Source organism: Triplophysa rosa, linkage group LG9 (assembly GCF_024868665.1).
Source record: "Triplophysa rosa linkage group LG9, Trosa_1v2, whole genome shotgun sequence".
NCBI classification, from domain to species: Eukaryota; Metazoa; Chordata; class Actinopteri; order Cypriniformes; family Nemacheilidae; genus Triplophysa; species Triplophysa rosa.
The window spans coordinates 1,345,443-1,361,796 of NC_079898.1; the positions used below are offsets into that span (position 1 = coordinate 1,345,443).

Consider the following 16,354-nt stretch of genomic DNA (forward strand, 5'->3'; position numbering starts at 1 on the left):
CAGCTCGCACCTCACACTGTATACAACTACAAGGAAAGGGAGATACTTGGTTCCATTTAACATCCTGTGTAGCTTGTGACCCCCCTTCTAGGTCTCTTGCTGACACTGGTTTGGACCTAAGGACTCAGGTCCAAGAGAGGGAGGATACACAGAGTCACGGTAAAACAGACACTGAAATTGCCACTGGACAACACCAACAGCTCCAAATTATACACAAAACAGGCGATATTTTCACAAGCCCACACACAGAACCATTGGCCCATTGTGTAAGTGCTGACTGTGCATACGGAGCAGGTATAGCTAAACAGTTCAAATGGCGATATGGTACAGGGAAAGTAATTGATCAAAACAAACAACGAGGTGAATGTGCAGTAACTAAAGAAGAAGATGGCAGAATTATTTTTCACCTAATAACTAAAGAACAATGTACTCATTTACCAACATATGACTGTTTCACAGAAAGCCTAAAACACATGAGAGGTTGGTGTGTGGCTAATAGAGTAAAAAGAGTCTCAGTACCCCGGCTGGGGTGTGGTCTAGATAAACTAGACTTCAAGAAAGTGCAAAAGATTCTGAGTGAAGTGTTCACGGACGTGGACATACAAATAACCATTTATTCCTTATAATCAAGTTTTCATTATTGTGTGATTTTGAGTGTTGTTCAATGTTTTTCAATTTTCAGGTTTGAAAGTGTATTTTTAAGAGTGTTTTCTTACAAGTTTTAAGGTATTAAGTTTTTAAGAAGTGTTGATTTTGTAAAGATAACAAGACAATACTAGAGAGGGTGAATACAACAGCAACAAGATGAAGCTGTGGGAAAATTGGAAGTTGTTGTGTGTGTTAGGGATAATTGCAGAACCATCGTAGGGATAATTTTTGGAATACAAAAAAGTCAGGAAGGTAATAGCACCACACCGCGAACTAGACATAGAAGGTCAATAACATCAACAGACAAATGCTTACAGAAATATGGTGGAATTGAGCTAAATTATACAAAAGGAAGTAATACATCATATACAGTTGATTTGTGTAGTATTATCCAATGCAACGGGAAGAATAGTTCATGGCGAGGATATGATGTTTACCTGTGTGGGCTGGGATGGCCGGGTAATCATAGATGGTGTCCCACTTGGAACCATGTGTGGCAAGCCACTAATCCAGATTTTCAGGGAACCACAGAAACAAAGACAGCGAATGGTGAAGTAAAAGCGGCAGGACATTTTAGCATACAAAGAGATTTTAGTCACGCACAAAATCCTATAACCATATCTATAGTAGGTTTACAACAAGATATATACAAAACAAACGCACAGGGTGTACCGAACCAGTGTTGGGATACCAAGGAAGGACAATTTTATGTACTAGTGGGAGTGGATGTGACTGGTAAGGATACATTGGGTCTGGTAAAAAATTGTGTTAAAAGAAAGACCAGAAAATGAAACAACAACCTCGAAAAAACCATTGCCAGTAAAAAAACCCAAAGGGTGAAATAGTAGAAATTGATTATACCAAATTGAAACCGGAAGACATAATAGAAAAAGCCACAGTGTATGGGGAAAACAATTTATGGCTGGAATGGATAATTACCACAGCCAGAGAACAAGGATTAGATGATTGTGTAGGGTGTGCTAACGCAAGACCCAAACTACACATAGAACCAGCTCCCTTGCATCCAAACGATACCTGGGGCTACGGGTGTATGCTAGCCTTGACACATCAAGCATCACCACCAAATTGTACCACGTTGGCAGCAATATTTCCACCCATCTCAAATCACTCTAAAGCAGGACCATTCACACCACAGAAAGCAAACTACACGTGTTTTAACATTACACGTAACTCACCAACAAGTAACCTAGGGGAAATAAGTAATCGGGTAAACTGGTGTAATCAGATAGTGATAGATAACGGGACACAAATAGGAACATGGGCTAGAGCAGGATTGTATTACTATTGTGGAGATCGTAGACTGTTTACTAGAGTACCTGAGGGAGCAAGAGGAGTGTGTGCTATGGTAAGGTTAGGAGCCCCGATAACCCTGATAGGTGAAAGAACTGTGAATGAGGAAAGCATGAGTTCAGCCACACTTGCCAGAAGATGCAGAAGACACATCCTCAGGAAGAGGGCAACAGGTTCAAGTGTAGATTTGTCATTAAACAGCCCCACATACATCGATGCAATAGGAGTTCCTAGGGGAGTACCAAATGAATACAAATTAGCAGATCAGATAACAGCAGGATTAGAGAACATACCGATAATATCTGCATTTTTCCCAGTCACTCCCAACAAGAATGTAGATAGAATTAACTATGTACATTATAACGTGATGAGATTAGCAAACATGACAAGAGATGCCGTTGATGGTTTAGCGGAACAACTAGCACCAACTTCCCTGATGGCCATCCAAAACCGTATGGCCCTAGACATGCTGTTAGCAGAAAAAGGAGGAGTATGTTTTATGTTTGGAGATCTTTGTTGTACTTACATTCCAAACAATACAGCCCCAGATGGATCAGTCACTAGAGCATTAGAGGGATTGAAGACGCTATCAGTAGAGATGAAGGAACATTCAGGTGTAGATAACCCTATAGAAGATTGGCTAGACAAGATCTTGGGGAAATGGAAAGCAGTGGTGATGTCTATTGTAGTGTCAATAGGAGTTTTCTTAGCTATATTGATTACCTGTGGATGCTGTTGTATTCCCTGTATTAGATCACTGTGCAATAGGTTAATTGTTACAGCTATTGAAAAGAAAGAATCTCCACCCCCATACAGTATGCCTTTGTTATCAAGTGATCTAGCAGAAAATGAAGGAGAAGATGATGTGTGACCTCTTACGAGGTCAAGAGAGGGAATTGTGGAAATATTATTCAGTTAGAAGTATGATTTAATTACCAATATAATCAATAAGTGTTTTCTTTCATTAAATCATTAAGCTGTGTGCTTTTAATGTGTTTGCTTGCTTGCTCTAATGGAAAAATACTGCTGTGCTATGAGGAACTCACCAAGAGCTGCATGAATAAAAAACAGGATGTGGGTTAAAACTGATAGAACATTTAGTTCTGATGGGGGGGCAAAATAACTGCTGACAAAGAGTCACATAGGGAAGGAATGTTATGAATTAATCCAATGCATATGTTTTAAGTATAATCATGAGTTTTGATGTGTTTTATTGAATCATAGGATTAAGAAACAATGCTGCATAATTAAAGCATTAGATGATTGAGTTTTTTACTGAAAGTATTTTTACATGTTGTTTTGCGATATGAAACTGTCTCTAGGGAACGCTTCCTCAAATTAGCAACTGACCGCAGGTTGCAAAACATGTGTTGTGCAAAGATGTTGTTTTGCAGATATACGTGGTGCACGGTGATGGTGGAAAGGGAGCAGCACTCCTTAAAAGGCAGAGGAGGAGTCAGAAGATGCGAGCGATGTCACATACTGAATAAATATGTGTGTTTTTGAATAATTTGGGTTGTTGGCTTGTGGTGGAGTGAGGAGATCGTCTGACAACCCAAAGCTTTGTTACTCCTTTTTACATCTGATAATAAACTTCTAATCGATTTTGGAGAACGTCTCTGTGCAAATTTTTGAACATGCAGGACTGCCTTAAAAGTCCAACACGTTTCATTGACACAGCATATATGCTTATCTGACTTGAACATACTCGTCACTGCGCTACAAACAGCGGCGTGCTGGTTTGATCACACACCGCCCGAGAAACGCAGCTCTGTGTCTTTGACAACTCAGCCATACTGTAATGATGAGGTAGTCATGTAGGATCCAAATGCAAACAGGTTTAATCAAAAGTTACATCCGAGGAAACCAAGGCAGAGAACACGACACAGAACACATTACAATATAACAATACCAGACACAAGGGTTTAAATAGACAAGCTAATCAGGGAAACAAGATAGAGGTGCACACAATTGAGGCGGGGCAATATAAGACACTGCAAAATGACAGACAAAACACAAAATGGAGGACAAACTAAACAAGACACAGACAGGTATTGTGACACATACACATACAGTTCATATAGTGTTTTTATTTCTGTAAGACTGGTCTTCTGTTTTGAAAACAGTTGTGAAGCATTGATTTGTGTAAAGTCTATGTAACTTGACGCTTTGTGTACTTTTTTTGTGAAATGCCCAGGATGCAAAATTATTTTCTTACAGTTTTAAAGTTAATACAAATTTTAGTTGACTGTTCCTATTTACAAAAGTGAGTAAATGCCATTAAAAGTTAAAAAGGTATCACTGTTTATTTCTTATTTTAAAGCTTACTGAATTATAAAGCTTTAAATATGTACATATAAAACCCCACATTATTGGCCCCTCTGTTTTAATTGTGGCCCCCCCTTACAGAAAAGACACACGAAATTCACATGTGCAAAAAACACGTGATCACATGTGAAATGTGTGTTTTTGGAACATTTTGGTGTGAATTCATGTGAAACCCATGGGATAACATGTGCGACATGTCTCCACATGTGATCACATGTTCTTCACGTCACCACATGTTGCACATGTCATCCCATGGGTTTTTACATGTTATCCTATGTGTTTCACATGGGAATTCACATGGAATTCACACCAAAATGTTCCAAAAACACACATTTCACATGTGATCACACGTGTTTTTTGCACATGTTAAACACATGTTGTATACATGTGATCACATGCGGAAAAACATGTAAAAAACATGTGAAATTCATGTGTCTTTTCTGTAAGGGACTTGTGACCCTCAGTGGAAAACCCTAGAATCACCCCTGAAAACACTCAAACAATAAACCATCAGTACACTAAAGCAATTAAAGAAGGATTTCTTCTACTAACATATCTTTCCTCTTCTATTGGAATCAAAGCATTGCATTTATGTTGATTTAATAAGATAGTTACTCACAGAAATGTATGCTTTTGCTTTGATGTCATTCAGGAACAGTTGGAGACTCTTGTCTTTGTTATACAGTGCAGTCAGTTTCTTGGACCATATCGATGGAACAAACTCCTTGTATTGCAGTTGCCTGTAGAGGCTGAATATTCTGTGCAGATCCATCACCAGACAGCTACAGTTATAAATGATGAGCCCAAACTCCTTCATCTGTTAAGAAATGGAATTCTCACTTCCAGCCCAATGATGAAATTAGGACTGGAATGACGCGTCGACGTAATTGATTATGTTAATGGATGCGATGTGATGTGGCAACACATTAAAAAGGTATAATTTACTTTTTATTTACAGTTTCCTAACCAACTGTGTTGGCGATATGTGGATTCTTTGTTAAAACTTTTCACACAATACCAGAATACAGGCCGTATTATGTGATTAATAGGGTTGCAGTTGTAAAGCATCCTGATTTATGTGCTGCCACGTGTACCACATCTGACACGAAAAAGTCTATTGTAGAACCCATTGTAGCTTGCCACGTATCGCCATCGTGGCTGGTGTGGGCAAAAACTAAATAACAAGGAAAATATAACCTTTTAAACGTGTCAAATCAATTACATCAAAGTGTCGACAAGCTGTCCCAGCTAAACACGTAAGAACATTGCACATCTTTCACGTACGTATGTTTCTTTGCCATGTTGACTTTTATTTTGTTTTTATATAAGTGTTTTTGTTTTAGCTCTTGTGAATGTAAGCCCTTGCCCTTGCCCTTGAGTCCAGTCTTGTTTTGTTTTGTTATTAGGGGGCTTTGTGCTAATTTCAGTTTTCTTGTGTTCTGGTTTATTAAACCACATACTAATCTAGATTTTTTACAAATATCTTTTAAATATATGACATATATGGCTTTCATTTAAGCTAGTGATAAAACATGTTGGTACTAGATTATGACATGCACAGCTGTTTGAAAAGGGACGCAAGAGTCAAACTATTGCTGGTTATGTAAATCTATTCAAAGAGAGTTTCTCTGTACCGTAGAGAATGATCTCCAGTCCATGGCAGCACTTCCAATGTACATGTGCTTTCTGTCCACTACCCAGAATGAAGAATTCATCTGACCTTTGGTGAGCACTGTCATATTCACAAAGTGCACTTCAGCACCTGAAAGAACACACAGTCAAGATTAGGGTTAACGCAACAAAAAGAGAAATTGAGTGAGAAACGGTGGACAAAATTGATCAAAAATGTTCTGCCCTTGTATTGTTTGCATGGGCACACATCTGTTTCTGTTGCATGTGTTTTAATGTATAAATGTGCTAAAGAGAGAGCTTAAATTTCGCTGTACAGCTCTGCAATAAGAAAGAGATAAAGGGAGGGCTAAGAGATAAAACACGTAGTGCTACAGATCATCAAAGCTGAAAAAAGTACATTACACAGCTTGTCTAACATTATCTTTCTGCATGTTTATATCTTGTAACACTTGACTAAACTACTATTCCATGGTGTGCATTCTGCAGTCAACGTGTGCAGGGTTAGTCCATACTCTGAAGTAGGAAATGACATTCCTACTGTATATCTGTAACCGATCTTTACCTGCACAGCTCTCACGTTAGCTGGCCTCTGTTACATATCTATACTCATGAACAGAAAATATCAGAATGACAGTGTCAAAACATTTAGAAATATTTTTATTTTGAAATAAAAATAAAGGACATGTCAGACTGCAGACATGACACTGTTAAACAAACAGAAACTACCGGCTCATTTAGGATCTTTTACTGTTCATATGTATTTAAGCCTTTAAATCACTGTTATTTTATTGATGGTTTTATAGCACTTAAATGTGCAGTTCTGTTCTACATGCACACACTATGTACTTACTGTGTAACTACACAAGGAATGGTGGCTTAATTCTCATAAAACACTGAGAGAGACTAGTTTGACAGTTGATGCACCTAACATTAATAATTATGTGATACCTTTACAATGAAATGATAATGCAAGATATTGGAGAATTTCTTATATTTTATATGAGGCTTTTATGCTTCTTACAAGCATGCAATACACGTACACTGAGCTGATTGTTTACTTCACAATATGTATGTAGTTTACAGTAAACTACATTTTTTCCCCAGTTCTGCTAATAAAATAAGGTCACATCATGGTAAAACCTGATGTAACGTGATAAACGGCTTGTAAGTTCCCTTTCTGTCGGTCTCTCGACGTTGTGTCGAGCCAACAGATGGGGTTCGTCCCTGAGAACCAATCGCTTCCGACTTCTTAGAAAAGGCCAATGAAATTGGCAAATAAAATTTGCATGCCGGACTCCGCCCCCGGATATCCGGGTATAAAAGGCAGACAGCGTGCCTCATTCATTCACCTTTTGTTCTTCGGAGCCTTCGCTCATGATCAACAGACTTCGCTACAAGATAGCAACTACAAGACTGCCGGTTCTACGACGTGGTGCAGCGGACTGTCCCTTCCTGCGGAGACTTCCCCTGGACGTCTCGGCGGTTCCAGAAGTGTTCTAGTTTTTTCTCTAAAAGAGCAAATTTCTCCAGTGTGGAATGTCCCGCTGTTCTCGTGGGTGCAACACACTCATCAAGGAGGGGGACGGACACGAGGTCTGCTTCCAGTACGCTGGGGCAGCCCTTGTGGATACGTCCTGCCCGCACTGCGGGCGGTTGACGATTCAGACGTTGCGTCATGGGTGGCTGTGTTCCCACGGGACTCAGCCACCACCTCGTCTGCTTCCCGTTCCGTGACGGCAGGACTACGGCCCTGCCATCCGCTATGGCGAGCAGCGAGGGTGATATGAGGATTACTGTGAGCGCTAATCCGTCAGCCACCGGCTCGCGGACCGTTCACACCTCGTCTTGCTCATCTGACCGTTCCCCCTGAGATGGTCCCACCGTCTTGTTCCTCAACCACGTATTCGGAAATGGTGCGTGATGATGAGATGTCCGTTGCAGCATCGGAGGGCGACTTACTGGCATCGGACTCTGGCGATTCCTCTGAGCTCCCTCCCTCGGGGGGTCGAGCCCAGGACCAGGAAGAAGTGGAAATGTCAGCCATGCTTTCCCGGACCGCCGGCATTGGGTTGCAGCGCACCGCACTGCCTCTCCCAACGCTCGCGGCTGGATATATGGTACCTCGGGTTTGAGAGCGGCTCCAAGCCGTACTCGCCCCCAGTGCCGTCTTTCCCCGGAAGTGCATGAGGAACTTAGTATGACCTGGAACACCCCCTTCGGTGCGTGCACGTCAACTAGTTCCATCGCCCTTTCTTCCCTCGATGGTGTGGCAGCTAGAGGATACGTTGATGTCCCCCAGGGGCTCGACCTAGACTCCTGTCCAAAGCATGTAGGTTTTTCGGCATCCAAGATGTCGAGAGCTTACTCTGCTGCGGGCCAAGCTGTCACCTCTCTCCACACTATGGCCATCCTGCAGGTCAGGCCAAGGTGTTGAGAGAGCTCCACGAGGGTAAGACCAACCCAGTGCTTATGCAGGAACTCCGCGCCGTCACCTACCTCGCGCGTTTGGCGATGTCCAAACTTGTGGTCCAGGAGAGACACCTCTGGCTGAACCTTACACAGATGAGTAATGCCAAGAAAGTCTGCTTTCTCGATGCACCCATCTTGCAAGAGGGGGCTGTTTGGTGATACTGTTGAGCTGCAGTTCTCGACAGTAAAGAAGCAGACAGGATATCAAGATATCCTCCCCCGCCGCGACTCGGCTGCCCTCTGGCCGTCGACATCCCGTGCACAGTCTGCTTCCCAGCAGCCCTGGTCCTCTTCGACGCCTTCCGGTTTCGGCGCCCCCCACTCAGGCGGCCCCCCGGAAGAAGACATCGAAGAGGAGACCACCACCCCGTCAGCAGCCGTGGCAGAAGCCGAAGCGACCCTCATGGGAAGACCCCAGGGAGATCGAGAATACCTTCGGGCCCGGTCCCAGCCATTCCTTCGCTGGTTCGTCGATCCGGGACGGTTCCTGCCCCATCCCAACAGCCCACTTCTAAGAGTTTTCTCTCTCTCTCTGGGTGTTTATCACAGCCGCTCTCACCCTCTATACGATGGTGTTCAGCAACTGGTGTTCAGCAAGACGTTGCGTGACGGCGAAACCCAATGTCGAGGATAATCAGCAGCCTAAGCACTCTCAATCGACGGTGCGTTGTGCTACATCATCATCTGAGTATTATCACAGCCGCTCTCACCCTCTACACGACGGTGTTTGGCAACTCAATGTTGAGGCAAGACCCAATGTTGAGGATAATCATCAGCCTATGCACTCTCAATCGATAGTGGGTTGTGCTACATCATCGTCAGGCAGGTAAAACAGCAGAGTCGATCTCCACTCCGGGGCCCCCCCCACGGCGAGGGATCCACACTGCCAGCCATCAAACCACCCCCCAAGGGGTCGATGAAGCGGAACGTACCCCTAGCCTCCCTGTCTCGGTCCCTGGGAGCCTGACAAGAGCTTCCCAAACCGTCACGGTGACTACGGGATACGATCCGTCTCGGCTACGCGGTCCAACTCCCCAGACGCCCGCCCAAGTTTCGGGCATCCTCCAAACCTCAGTCAGAGGCAAGGATGCTCCCGTGCTTCGGGCCGAGGTCGCCACCCCTCTGGTGAGGAAGCGATCATGCTCGTCCCTCTAGCCGAGATGTTCAACGGGTTTTACAGCCCGTACTTCATCGTCCCCAAAAAGGGAGTTGCTAGATCTGCGTACCCTGAACAGGCACCTACTCAAGCTGCCGTTCAGGATGCTCACACAGCAGCGCATCCTGGCATCTATCAGATGTGAAGATTGGTTCATTGCAATCGACCTGAAGGACTCTTACTTTCATGTCTTGATTCTTCCTCGTCATCGCCCGTTCCTACGGTTCGCTTTCGAGGGTCAGGCATATTAGTACAGAGTCCTCCCTTTCAGTCTGTCCCTGTCCCCACGAGTTTTCACGAAGATCGTGGAAGCCGCCCTCACTCCCCTCAGGGAGAGAGGTGTGCGGGTACTAAACTATCTCAACGACTGGCTCATTTGACACACTCGCGAGATCTGTTATGTACACACAGGGACCTAGTGCTTCGGCACCTAGATCGATTGGGACAACAGGTCAACCGAGAAAAGAGCAAGCTCTCCCCTGTGCGCAGCTTCCTCTTTCTTGGTGTGGAACTCAACTCTGTCTCCATTACAGCGTGACTGACTACAGAGCGCGCTCAGTCAGTATTGAACTGCCTGGAATATTTCAAGCAGTCAGCGGTCCCCCTGAAACAATTTCAGAGGCTCCTGGGCACATGGCATCCTCGGCGGTGGTGATACCCCTCGGGTTGATGCACATGATACCGCTCCAACACTTGCTACAGAGTCGAGTTCCCTGGAGAGTGTGGCACACCGGCAGCAGGCGGATGGTGATTACGCCTCTCTGCCGACACACCCTAACCCCTTGGTCTTCAATGACCTTTCTACGCTGGGGTCCCTCTCGGGCAGGTCACGAGGCATGTCGTGGTGATGACAGCCGCCTCCCTGCAGGGTTGGGGTGCCGTGTGCAACGGGCACGCAGTGTCGGGGCGATGGATGGGCCCGCGCCTGTGCAGGCATATCAACTGCCTAGATTTGTTGGATGTGCTACCCTCACTGAAGGGGCTACAACCTCTCGTGCAGGACAAGCACGTGCTGGTCCGGTCGGACAGCACAACTTCCGTAGCGTATTTCATCCGCCAAGGTGGCGTTCGCTCATGGCAGCTAACACGACTCGCCTGACTCCTCCTCCTGTGGAGTCCGCAGGTGAGCAGATCCCTGCAAGCCACACATATCCCAGGCGACCTGAACCAGACAGCCGATGCGCTCTCTTGTCAGTTGACGCCTCGCGGAGAGTGGCGACTCCACCCCCGCGGAGTCCAGCTCATTGGGTACAGTTTGGGCGGGCTCAGGTAGACCTGTTCGCCTCCCTGGATGCCACCCATTGCCCGCTAGGTTACGCCCATCCGAGGCCCTCCTCGGCATGGATGCTCTAGTGCACAGCTGGCGGTGGGACAAGTGGAAGTACGCCTTCCCCCAGTGAGCCTCATTGCACAGACCCTGTGCAAGGTCAGGGAAGAGGAGCATCAAGTGTGCTAGTTGCGCCATACTGGCCCAACCGGACTTGGTTCTCGGAGCTAATGCTCTTGACGACACCCTCCCCTGGCCGATTCCCCTGACGAAGGACCTGCTTTTCCAGGGGAAGGGCACATTATGGCATCCCAGGCCAGACCTCTGGAACCTCCATGTCTGGCCCCTGGACGGGATGAGGAGATCCTGAGTGGCCTATTCCCTGCGGCGGTTAAGACCATCACTCAGGCTAGGGCCCTGGCCACTGGGCGGCTATACGCCTGTAAGTGGTGCCTCTTTTCATCCTGGTGCTCTTCTCGAAGAGAAGACCCCGGAGTTGCTCGATTAGGAATGTGCTGTCCTTCCAGAGACTCGAGAGTAATCTCTCTCCTTCCACACTGAGCGTGTATGTAGCCGCTATTGCCGCTCATCACGACCCAGTTGCTGGTAAGTCTCTAGAATGGCACAACCTGATCAATTGGTTCCTAAGGGACACGGGAAGGCACTGCCTCACCCGCGCTCCGTACCCTCTTGCGACCTTGATGTGGTCCTGGATCCCCTCGGAGATGCCGCTCTTTCTCACCTCATGATGAAGATGGCTCTCCGGATGGCGCTCAAGAGGGTAGCGGACCTAAAAGCATTCTCCGTGTCCACAGATTGCCTGGAACTCGGGCCCGGTGATTCTCACGCTATCCTGAGACCCCGGCCCGGCTACGTGCCCAATGTTCCCACCACTCCCCCTACACCAGGTGGTGAACTTACAGGCGCTCCCCACCGGGGAGGAAGACCCAACCTCATTCATGTTGTGTCCAGTACGCACATTGCGCCTCTGCTTGGACCGCACGCGGCGCCACAGGAGCTCTGAGCAGCACTGTAACAAGACTTCAAGGGGACAGGAAGGAAGAGGCTGGAATCAGGGTAGAGCTGACGACTACGAACTTTTATTCTTAACAAAATAACACAAGCGCTGTACTCGCCTAAATCAAACACCGCCACTTCTGTGGACGAACAGTCTTTCTTGTGGTCAGAGCCTCCCGCTCTAAGTCCTCCGCTCACTCGTCCCAAGCCACTTGCCACCAGCCGTCAGCTCTTGTCTCTCTCCCCGACTGTCTCTGCCTTGCTGCTTTTAAGCCTCTCCACGCCAGTTACTGGAACAAGGCACAGGTGTTCATTATTTGTGCGAGCGCCACTCACTCACGCTCGTCTCCTCACTCTCTCTCCTGCTGCAGACTTCGCTGAACCACGCCCACCTTGCCACAAGCACTTTTTCTGTTTTGGAGATCAGCAGGGAGGGCTTTCTCAAACAGAGATTGGCCCACTGGATCATGGACGCCGTCACTACGGCGTACCTGTCCTAAGATCGCCCACGCCCACTGGGTGAGAGCTCTCTCCACACGGAGTACAGCCTCCTCGTGGGAACTGGCTCGAGGCGCCTCTCTGGCAGACATCTGCAGAGCTGCGGGTTGGGCTACACCCATCACCTTCTCGAGGTCCTACAGCCTCCGCGTAAACCGGTGTCAGCTCGAGTCTCGCAGGCATCAGGCAAGACTGGCGACTGGTAGGGTATACGCCTATGACAGTACCTTCCCCCCTTTCTCCTAAGGGGGTCAGCGTACTAAACTAGCCTCCCTTCTTCCCCCACTGGGTGAAGAACAGGCACTCCATCCATCACTAAGCAAGCACTTCCTGCGGGCGGGCTGGGCAGAGCAGCCCTGCCCCTTAGGCCAGGTACCAACTGAGTTATCCACAACATAGCTCTAACCGGACCTAGTGCTACCGGACGTTGTAACCCCCCAGCAGGGCGGTTCCATTTGATGTATCCTCATGATTGGTTCCCACCTTGGTAACCCATGATCTTCCCTAGGTAGACCTCCACCTCGCGGTTAACTCCTTCAGTCCGCACATTCTTCCCATGAGTTCTCCCCCATCGGTGAGACCATGTTGGTATCTCCACTAAACTCCTCCCTCCGGTAGGAAGTGGTCTCTGTAGCGCATCTCCCGCTTGAGGAAGTAGCGCTTACCCAGTGGCATTACGGTACCAGGCGGCTTCTCGCTGTTAGAGAAACAAGGCCGCCGCCTGTGAGGCCGAAGGTAGGGGCCTTCCCACCTTTCAAGTAAAGCTCTGGGACCCCCTACCTACCCACTGGTAGGTTAAAATTTTGCGGTAGCGCTCACGGCTGACACGCCCAGGCCAGTCACCATTGCTTCGCTAGAGATTGTGACAGGGCACAGTGTTGTGGTGTTTTACATAGGAACCCCATCTGTTGGCTCGACACAATGTCGAGAGACCGACAGAAAGGGAACATCCGTAACCAAGACGTTTTGTATAAACATTGGTGTCAGATGTTCATTTGTCAGATGATCTTTGGACATCTCAATTTGTTGGCTCGAGTGAATAAAGTTGGACCTTTTGGCACTTTTGGAATCTTTGGGCCCTATCATACACCCAGCGCAATGCGGCACCAAGCAAGTGCTTTTTGCTAGTTTCAGCCCTAGATTTGCAGTTATCATTTTCACGTCATGCACCATGTTGTTTGCAAAGCAAATGCATTTGCAGCCATTTGTATGCCCATGGGCGTGTTGGTGTGAAAATTAGGTGTGTTCAGGCACATTGTTGGCGCATTGCTATTTTAAGGCTGCTGAAATATACTGCACCACTGACCAACTGAAACCTGGTCTAAAGTCAATGGCGCAGTATTTTTTGGGTTACTTTAAAAGAGCGTATTAATAATATGCGCCATAGACGGGTCCACTAAGCGTGTACACTGCTTATTACACACAGAGGGATGTGCAGCAGCAAATAAACATCCTGAATATGAAAAATGACCATGGGCTTAGATTGTTAAAATAGAGTCCATTTTCTTCCTGCACTGAGAAGATTGATTCTCTACAACAAAGGTAACTCTTGTGTTGATGATGATATGTGTAAGGTAAGTGTACAGTAGAAATTAAGGCTGCATGTCTCAATGTCAATCAATAAAAGAAAGAAAAAAGTTGAACATGTATATTAGTATCTAATATAAGTAATATACTTACTTCTGTATGACATTTACATTTATGCATTTGGCAGATGCTTTTATCCAAAGCGACTTACATTTCATTATACTATATATATGTTTCTGAGTATGTGCCTTCCTGCGATCAAACCCATGATCTTGGCATTGTCAGCGCCATGCTCTAACCACCGAGCCACAGGAAAGCCTTCAGTGCAAATGGGGGTAAACATATGCTTGATAACTGTTACAATTTTGAGGTGGTCCTTGTAAAATTGTTTCCCCTTTAAGGGGTCCCTGGCCCCCTAAATTTTTAGACCCCCTGGTCCAACGGCAGCTTTAGCGGAGTTGCTCATGGCATTGGATGGGTAGACCCTGCCAGCAGTCGAGCAAGAGCACTCCTGCGAACTGCAACATGACACTGAGGAAGTGGAATTAGGGAATGAGTTTAGATGTTCGACAGGGAGAGTCCTCACAGCATCCGATGGGAGCTTTAGCTAAGATGCATTGAACAGGTAGACCTTGCCATGCAGTCGAACAAGGGGGGATGGAGGGGCAAGACTAGGAAATAAGTAAATGATGAATTTCTGCTGCCTCAGGCAGGAAGTGGATACCGTGACTGTTGAAAAACGTTTCTCAATCTCCTTATGAGTGACCATTCCTGTTATGATTTTAAACCGGCATTCCCCTGACTGCTAATGTTTAGACTGTCTAATGTCTATTGTATCTGAGTGTTGTGTTTCCTGTAGATTTCGAAGAAATGTTTTTGTAAATGCATTTGTTAACAAACTGTTATTCAATTTCTGTGCCTTTCTGAATTTGGCTATAGACCTAAAAGTATACAAGCGAGCAAAGATGTGAGTTCAAACAACATATCATTTATGACAAAGAAATTAAACAAACACTGTCACATACTTACCATGCTCTTTTAGAATGTTTAGTTCTGAGGAATCTGATATTCCACTGACCACCCTCAAGCTGACTTATCTAGACTTCAAAAGTGTCAGTCGATGAAATAAGATCTCACCCTAAGGATCACAAATGGAGCAGTTTCAGTAAAATGCAGTTAAATGCAGTGACAGTAAATTGGGAACAATATGCCCTCTTTGTTTTATTCTGTGTTTAATGTGCAGATATTCAACAATTATGTAAATGGAATAAATAAATATGTTTCTGTGTTTGCCATTACCTGTTTGGCTTGAGGAATAAGAAACTCATTCTTGCTTGAGTTCAGAGCCCACCATGGTGACACAATCTCGACGAATCGACGTGCTTGTTCTAAAAGTTCATGGAGACCAGCGTTCAGTGGAATGGTGCCCTTATAGGGAATGGAAAGATCTTCTGGAATATTCTCCACGAGCACAAATCTGTGATTGCAAGAGAATCTACATTAAAATGGAGGCTGGAATTATGGACAGGAGTGTCACTAGATGATGCATGAAACATTTCTTGAAAATCAGACATACAGAATTGGAGGTTCCAAGGAAAAGGGAGACAGAGACCACCCTCGTGATTCTGGACATGAATAACCGTTTTCCTATCTCTGGACCATTAGGTCTTGAAGTGACGAAACTGTGCATGTACCATCTGATCATGCTTGTGAAGTTTTGTACCAAAACTAAAATCTATTTTGGCATGCTTACAGTGCTACCTGTGGCTGCAGTACACAATAAAACAGTTTGTTGCATCAATAAGAAATGTCTGTTAGTGGCACTAAAAAGTTTGAGACTCCAAACTTCCTATGGTTAATGGATCGGTTGTCCTCTATCTGCTTGGCAAGTATCATAACTTGTGGTTCTATGGGCTGCCACAGGCTTGAGCAGAGGGAGAAAGCTAATTTTCCTTCCCTTTCTGTCGGTCTCTCGACGTTGTGTCGAACCGACAGAATGGGGTTTGTTTTGAGAACCTATCACCTTCTGAGTATTTAGAAAAGGCCAATGAAAATTGACAAATGAAATTTGCATGCCGGGCTCCTTCCCGGATGTCCGGGTATAAGAGGGAAGCCGGCGTGCTCATTCATTCATCTTTTGTTCTTCAGAGCCTACGCATCTGATGAGCTTCTCTACGATCTTTGGTGATCATTTTTCTGCTGGAATCTACGACGTGGACAGTGGACGGTCCCTTCCTGCAGTGACTCTCCCCTGGGCGTCTCGGCAGTTCCGGAGGTGTTCGAGCAAATTTCCTTTCTAAAAGAGCAAATTTCTCCAGCATGGCATGTCCCGCTGTTCTCATGGGTGCAACACACTTATCGAGGAGGGGGACGGACACGATGCCTGCTTCCAATATGCTGGGGCAGACGTTGTGGATACATCCTGCCCGCACTGCAGGCGGTGATGATTCAGACATTGTGTCACAGGTGGCTGTGTTCCCACGGGACTCAGCCACCACCTC

The 16,354-nt window shown here is 46.0% G+C and overlaps 1 protein-coding gene across 1 annotated transcript in view; it reads right to left on the bottom strand.

Moving 5' to 3' along the window:
* Window positions 1-16,354, bottom strand: part of LOC130559661 (inactive phospholipase D5) — a 133,888-nt gene that overhangs the window by 64,495 nt on the left and 53,039 nt on the right. The window contains 4 exon segments of the mRNA XM_057342870.1: window positions 4,907-5,104; window positions 5,922-6,049; window positions 14,883-14,991; window positions 15,153-15,330. Of these exon segments, the coding sequence (XP_057198853.1) occupies window positions 4,907-5,104; window positions 5,922-6,049; window positions 14,883-14,991; window positions 15,153-15,330 (613 nt within the window).